Source organism: Micropterus dolomieu, linkage group LG09 (genome assembly GCF_021292245.1).
Source record: "Micropterus dolomieu isolate WLL.071019.BEF.003 ecotype Adirondacks linkage group LG09, ASM2129224v1, whole genome shotgun sequence".
Classification (NCBI taxonomy): Eukaryota; Metazoa; Chordata; class Actinopteri; order Centrarchiformes; family Centrarchidae; genus Micropterus; species Micropterus dolomieu.
In genome coordinates, this window is record NC_060158.1 from 2552609 (window position 1) to 2560730 (window position 8122).

Sequence of the window (8122 nt, forward strand, 5' to 3'; positions counted from 1 at the left end):
TCTGCTGGTAGATCATGAACTTCCTCCTTAAAGCTGGATGTCGTTATTTGCAGAATCTTATTGGCTACAGGAAGCGCCAGTCATCGGCTCTATTGGCTCGGCCTACCCGGGAAATAACGGGGGCCGGCCCTTCCTCACAGCGCCGGCTCTCGTTGGCCGCTGTAGGCTGTGAAAGGGACACGTGAGCTCCTATTGGCTCGGATCAGCCGTCAGCGGAAAGGTCAGAGTTCAGCCGCTAATCTGAATACAAGCTGTCGTAGCTGTTTACATTCAGATCAGAGTTATTCCGGTTATAAAGACAAACGAGCCGCGTCTGCCGGTGAATCTGAAGCGGTGCGGCAGCCGTCCCTGAGGATTTACTGATGGAATCATGTGGATTGGATCATCTGGACCTTTGACAACGTTTCTGTTGGAATATAATCGCTGGCTGGATTAAGTTACTGTGAGGCTTCACAGGGGAGTCGCCTCACTTTTGATTGGACCCGCTGTGGAGAGCGTATCTTGAAATGGTTTGCGTTGGTCGAGTCACGATGATTTACTTTCAGACGGTGGATCGTATGAGCATGAAGTTAACACTGCAGCTGTGTGCACAGAGCCAGAGCTGCTGCCAGGACCTGACGGCCCGTGATAATAATAAGCAGAACACCAGCAATGAGAGCCCAGTGACTGCTGCATCCGTCCAATCAGATGAAGCTCATTTTTACATCTCAGGCCAACTAACCAATCAGAGAGAATCTACTCACGCTCCGAGGTGACCATGTTGATCGGCTCCAGGTCTTTTGGGAAGGGCGTGGTCGAGGCCGACTCAGACAGGAAACAGGAAGTGAGGATGAGCAGCAGCAGCGGCGGCGGCTGCCACTGTGACAGCCAACTGGTCTGAGCCATTTCGTAGGAATGAGAGAGAGGAGGTGGAGGGGGCGGGGTGTGGTGATGTCAGCAGGTCATGGTGGGCGTCGGCTGTGAGGAAACACAGAGAGAGAGTGCGTTCAGGGTTTATCCTCTCTATCTGCAGCTATAAATGATAAGGGATTAGACACAGAGCAAAATTTCACATTAAGAGCATGGATTAGCATTAGCTTAGCATTAGTGTGTTTGTGTTGATGTGTACAACACACACACAAACAAACAAGACGTCATTGACACTAACACCCAACATGTGATCCGCTGTGTTCTGACTGGGTGATTTTCCTTGCGGACGCCGGGAGGGGGGATGGTCGTTACGGCAACAACACATTTTAATTAGGGTTACTGGTTGCATTTGATGCAATATGTTTTACATCCAATCAAAGTTAGGATGTTAACAAATAAATCAGACAACGCAAAAGCAATTCAATGATATTCCCAAAGACATGGTCTTGACTGGTCTTGAAATAAAATCCAGAGTCCTCAATGTCTGAGACCGAGTACAAATGCGGTCGAGTCCGAGACGAGACCAAGACCATCAGAAAGTGGTCTTCAGACCGGTCTCGAGTACGACAACAATACCTCCGGGTGCTCCGGTTTCGCCCACCATCAAAAACATGTTAGGTTCTCCAGTCAGTGACGTTGACCAGACGCCGGTAAAGATCTGGAGTCGGTCCCCAGTCGGTCCCCAGTCGGTCCCCAGTCGGTCCCCAGGCACTGCACAGCGGCTGCCCACTGCTCGCAACATGCATGTGTATGTGAAAATAAAGTAAAAGTATCAGAAAAGCTAATTAATGATTTAAAGAATAAAACACACAAGTTAAGAGGCCACTTGTTCTCTATCAGACCAACCAATCGTATCCCACAATGCTCTGCTGTTTGAACCTAAATCTTATTAGTTATTTCTTAATCAGCTTTCCAGAAACATCCAGTTTGCAAATAAGACAACGGCGTCTTTGCTGAGCTCCTGCATCCCTGTTGTGTGACACAGTGCTCTAAACTCAAAGTCCACTAAATGTTTATAATATCATAATAAGCAGCAGCATCACTTTTACTGTCAAAATTAGTTCTCTGCATTTAACCCGTCCTAATTAGGAGCAGTGGGTAGCCATTAAGCAGGCAAGCAGTTAGAGTTCAGGGTCACGCTCAGGGGCCCCTCGGAACGGCGACCCTCTGGTTTCCAAGCCAAGTCCCCACAGACTGAGCTAATCCAAACTTAATGTCCACGCTGCCTCGGTTGGTCCTCATCATTAAACGTTTATTAAAAATTTCTATTCTATTGCGGTGTGGGAGTCCACATCGTTAAAAACAGACAGATTTACACTCTGATTCATTCCCAAACTCTACAGAGACACCAGAGCGAACGCTAAATTACCAAAGAGCTGCTGAAGTCAGGCCGCTGACCGGATGGACCAGCTCATGTCTCGAAAAACACGTAGGGACGGGCTCAGATAGCCGGTTCCATTTTTGATCTGGTCAGAAAAAGATTTGTTGAACTAGAACACTTACGGGTCTCTTTCCTTTCATCTCTCCTGACTCTGCTGCATTCTTATTAGCAGAGATCATTCTAGGCAGCCTCAGGTATCAGCCGCCTGTCGCTCTGTGGGGTCAGATTATATCAGCTCCACCTGCTTCCATTTTATACTTATACTGATTTTAATCCTGTGCTGTTAAACTGGGCATCATCAGTGTTATCTGTGTTAGCATCGCTCCCCTCCTCCAGTCTCACCTCTGTAATGCCGGAGAGGAGAGTTAGAGTGGCTGCTTCACATGACGGCTGTGGTTTCTGAGGAGGAGGAGGAGGAGGAGGAGGAGGAGAGCAGTGGTGTTTTCAGATCAAGACAGATAAAGCAAGAGGGAAGAAAGGATGAAGCAGTTACAAGAGTGACACCTCCTTTTTTCTTTTCTAATTCACTACCAGACCAGAGAGGACGAAGAAGAAGGAGGAGGAGGAGGAGGAGGAGGAGCCTCTCTCCTTTTCATTTGTCACTTCGTGTGACAGCAGAGGTGAGGAGGCGACAGGCAGGAGGTGATGAAAGAGGAGGTCTTTTCTGCTTTGTCACTGTGTGACATAACAGGAGGAGGAGAGCATGACAAGGGGAGAGGAGAGGGGAGAAAGTGGGTAACAGGTAACCCTGTTTTGGTGGAGAAGGAGAGGAAACACTCTATTCGCTGCTGGTTCTCGTCTGTCACATCGTTTCTCTGAACCCCCAGAATCGTTATTCTACAGCCGTTAGCTTCAGAGCGGAGGAAAGATAAGGGCCTCCATACGCCTCAAACAGAGTGCAACAACAGTATCTGAACTAAGGACGCAATGAAACCACACAAACCGAGTCTGACAGCGGTGCTCTCTTATTCCCAAATTTAAAGTCTGCCTGGAGCTGATTAAGAGCATCCTTCTACATGTACGATAACGAGAGGCTGTAACTACACAACAGTCCTTTCAAACATCTCTCTTTGCCAGGCAGATAATAAAATCTATTTTTCTCCACGGTTCACGGGTCTTCATCTTGTTAAAAACTAGAGTTGACTCACTTCGGACGTCGTCGTCTACATATCTGGTCTAACAGAAATGTGAAGGGTTGGTGAAGTTTTGCTTTGCACACGTTGGTAGCAGCTGATGGACAGAGCAGAACGGCAAACGAGCGCGACGAGACTAACGCCCCCTTTTCTGATGGAGGATTTCGGGGCTCCGTCTGTCACTCGCACTATGAAGCCGATTGGCTGCGTGGGAGTCGGCAGGGTTTAAACGTCTGTCAGAGGACATTTTAGCCACACTCTTCTGTGTAGACCTTTGTGTTTAAGGGGTTCTCCGACTCGCTGTGAACACAAGAGGAGGGTGTCGGGAGTCAAACGCCGACGCTTTATAAAAGCCTGGCAAAGAGTCGGTGTTTGAATCACAAGGTACCTTTCAGCATCTAGACACCCTGCGCTTTCAAGTAACTCCAATGTAACTCATCAGCCGTCAAGAAATGTACTTATTTCAACCCAAAACACAATCTTTTACTAAACCCCAACCAAAAGCATTATTTTCCTAAACCTAAAGGCGTCTCAGACTCTGAAGTGCATCAAAACCGACGCTTTGAGAAAGCCTGGCAAAGCGTCCGTGGTAACTTCAGCCAGACTAGCAGCGACTCTTCAGACGGCCACTGAGAGACATTATATTATATTATATTAAATAATTGTACTAATTTTCTAATTATTATTATTGTGATTGTTTCATATTTCAGTGTTTTTTCCTTTATTTGTATCTTGCTTTTATATTTCACATTTGATACAGATTGTTTTTTTTTTTTTTTCTATTTTTATAATTATTTTAATTTTTTGTCTATTAATACACAAAAACACGTTTACAGTTTTATCTATTTATTTAAATTTTTTATATATTATTATAATAACACACACACATTACTGTTTCATTTATTTATTTTATTTTAATTTTTAATATTAATATTTTTAACACACACGTGCACTGTTTTATTTATTTACTTTTATTTTTAATATTTATTTTTATATTTTATATATTTTTATTATTATTTTATTTTTTATTAACACACACACACACAACTTTTACTGTTTTCTTTACTTATTTAATGAAATGTATGAAATTAATTGTTCTTCGGTAATTTATTTGCGGCTTTAGTAATATTGTTATACATTCATGCCAACAATCCTCTGACTTTTAATCAGTTATCTGTAGGGTCGGGTACAGAAACTGGGAACCAACATGGAACTGGTTCCTATAGGACCGGTACCTACTGGACTAAATTAAAATGCAAATTTTCAGTACGTCATTTCGGTGCCACTTAAATGTGTCGATTTAACTATTTCCCCTCTGCTTTCACCCATACTTCTCTTTCTACCTCGAATCTGTCTCTGTCTCTGTCCAGCCTCAGCTCTGCCTCATTACAACCAGCTGCGACGCTTCTTTAAACAAACGTCGATGTCTCTTAATCAGAGCTCTCTGAAGCAGAAGGACTAATTGACTCTGTTCAAACTGAACATGAAATTGTTCTTCTGCTCTTTTGTTCGGAGAATCAGACGCCGCCGCAACCTCTGATTTCTTTCAATGAGAAACCAGGAGGCACAATGAAGACCTTTAACCTTTTAATGGTGAAGCTATACCTCGACCCTTCTCTTGACTCTAACGAGCCGTTTCACAGTTTCCTCCCTCCACTCTTTCACTCTCGTCTTTGTCGAGTCCTGAAGGTGTTTGGTTTCTCGTTTCACCCAATTCACCTCCGTCCGTCAAACCCAAACATTTCTTTTTTTCCCTTCATCCCTCAGGCGGTTTCAGTTTCTCTGGGTCTCTCTGACTCTCCCACATACTTCAACTTGGGTTTCTTTGTTGCTCATGTGCAGAAAAAGCTCAAAACAAGCTAGATTTTCTGTCTCTGAGCAGATAAAGCGAATGTGAGGCGCTTAATGTCAGTCAGCCTCATTTAGATAATTGAAACATCCTGTTCTGCTCCTGGTCGATGCGTGTCGTCTGCCGCCTGAACATGATCTTCCTGCCGGCGGGGGGGCAATCCGTCATTTATACGGCGGGACTAATCTGTCACACGTGGCTCCAACGGGAAGTTCACTTTCCCTCCGGTCTCTGTGGAGGCTTACGCTGATTATTGAGATTTGATCATAAATCTGATTTGCCGTCCTCCCATCGGATGGAGTTTGATCGATTACACATTTACTGCAGGATTAATCAATCTTACATTACCCTGAACATGTTTAACCCTCTCCTGCCTGTGTGGGACGTCCCCTGCTGTACCATTAACGGTTAATGAACGAGTCAATATGCGACTCAACTCAGCTCAAATGAACATACAGAAGGAGACTGAGCTCTGTAGATATCAGTTATTTAGTTTGCATTTATTTATTATAGAACTTTTTTGAGGTTTAAAATTGTAACCAGCAGGTCGCCGCTTTGATCTCAGGACAGAATCAGTCTACTTGATAAACCCGCAGCAGACACACTTGGGCGAGGGCGGTGCCTGGTTAAATGTGATTAAGATGAGCTTGAACGTCAACATAGTTCGAAAAACAGGAGGCTCGCCGTTCAGTTTGTCACTCACTAGCAACTGGGACAGGAACAGGAACGCCTCAGAAGTCGTTCGAGACCTCCAGCTATTTGCACCTATTTACAGGGAAAAACAAACCCAAGATGAATCAGGAATAACTCCTCAACCATTTGGCCCAGATGCATTCTGGTCTCGTTTGAAAGGTCAGAAGCAAAGAAATATAAACCCATTGTAAATTAACATATTTGGATGGAGATGAAATAAAGAAAAAAATTGGATATTTTCATTCTCGTCTGGTAAAAAAAGCTATTTTTTAATGCAATAAACCATCAAAACCATCATAAGATTGAATATCTTCTAATCCACCAATTGTAACTGTAAATTTGATGAAAATAAATTAAAATACAACAGTTATTGTACAATATCGTCAAAATATACCAGGTGAATGTCCATATTTTGGCAATATTTACTGATTAAATGTTGACTTTTATTGGGAGATATCTTTAAAACACTTTTTCTGTCCATACAACCACGTTCCAACACTAAACACTAGTAACACTAAAATATTGATAAAAACAGTGAATATTCACCAAAAGAGAAAATCAAAAATCAGGAGTAGGGCTGCACAATATATCGCCGGAGCATCGTCCTCGCAGAACAGTGCAATATCAATATCATTTACTCCGATTTAAGAGTTCTTGCATACACACTAGTGAGTGACGAGCCGGCTCTGCAGGCACAGTCAACCAGCAATCCCAATGTTATTCTCAATCAGTAGATTTTATTTTCAAATAGAGCAACTGATGATGAAACTTCCTGTATTTTGTCATATCGCAATATATTTTGCAGAAAAGAAAAATATTGCAATGTTAGTGTTTTCCAATATCGTGCAGCCCTAATCATCCAGCCAGTGCGAACGACCACTGAGCGTCCAGAGCGCCGGTTCCCCCGGCAGCACAGCCTGGTGCGCTGCGGACGGTCGCCGATCGTTCCCCTCTGGTTGGACGAAGCCCGACGCAGAGCACAGCTGCAAACAGCAGGCGCACGTGTTGGTTAGTTTGAGATACACGGATTATTTAGTGTCGAGCTGCTTATTATTTATTCTGAATAATAATTATGATAAATAAAGATGATATACCCAACTAACAAATGTTTCCATTGTCGATCTAAATACTGACTTTTAGTATTATTATAATAATGTCCACAGCACATCCCCATTATACTAATAAACGGTTCAGCTCTAACCCTCCATCAACTTCCTGTCGTCTCACACTCGGTTATTCGTTCTGAATACTACTACAATACTACTATGTACTAAAAGTATCTAAATATGAGCAGGCTAGTCTGTGGATCTGTTATTGGCCTGATGAGCCAGATGCTTCTGCTCAGCATCCTGTGCCAATGAACACTCAGAGCTCCCTACGTAACAAACTGCCGCCTCCCGTTTCAAATATCGCCGCCGCTTTAATTTGGATAATTGATAGAAATCAGCTTCCTGTTTTGAGTGCCGGGGAGCGCAAATCTCCGACTGTCCCGGGCCGGGGCGCCACTTCTGCAGTCCGGTGGCGTGGGATTAACTGTTACCGGGAGAACGTGGGGAGGACGCTGAGGTTTTAATGAGATTGGGGTCAGAGAGGTCATCGCGGCTCGCCAGAGGTGTTGCCGTTACGGAGGCTGCTCACCGGTAATGTGATTAAGGTCAACAGCCTTACGGCAAATTCACCCCTATGCTCGTTTATAGATTCCAGAGAGGAAGAGGAGGGGAAGAGGAGAGGAAGAGGAGGGGAAGAGGAGGGGAAGAGGAGAGGAAGAGGAGGGGAAGAGGAGGGGAAGAGGAGAGGAAGAGGAGGGGAAGAGGAGAGGAAGAGGAGGGGAAGAGGAGAGGAAAGGAAGAGGAGGGGAAGAGGAGAGGAAGAGGAGGGGAAGAGGAGGGGAAGAGGAGGGGAAGAGGAGAGGAAGAGGAGAGGAAGAGGAGGGGAAGAGGATGGGAAGAGGAGAGGAAGAGGAGAGGAAGAGGAGGGGAAGAGGAGAGGAAGAGGAGAGGAAGAGGAGAGGAGAGGAAGAGGAGGGGAAGAGGAGAGGAAGAGGAGAGGAGAGGAAGAGGAGAGGAAGAGGAGGGGAAGAGGAGAGGAAGGGAAGAGGAGAGGAGAGGAAGAGGAGGGGAAGAGGAGAGGAGAGGAAGAGGAGGGGAAGAGGAGAGG

General features: G+C 44.8%; 1 protein-coding gene across 1 annotated transcript in view; it reads right to left on the reverse strand.

Moving 5' to 3' along the window:
- The window catches only part of LOC123976716 (semaphorin-6D-like), a 195838-nt gene that overhangs the window by 89069 nt on the left and 98647 nt on the right, over positions 1 to 8122 (reverse strand). The window contains exons 6-7 of the mRNA XM_046059061.1: positions 744 to 957; positions 107 to 189 (exon numbers count right to left, since the gene is read on the reverse strand). Coding sequence (XP_045915017.1) covers positions 107 to 189; positions 744 to 885 — 225 coding nt within the window. The 5' untranslated portion in view covers positions 886 to 957. The remainder of the gene's footprint in view (positions 1 to 106; positions 190 to 743; positions 958 to 8122) is intronic.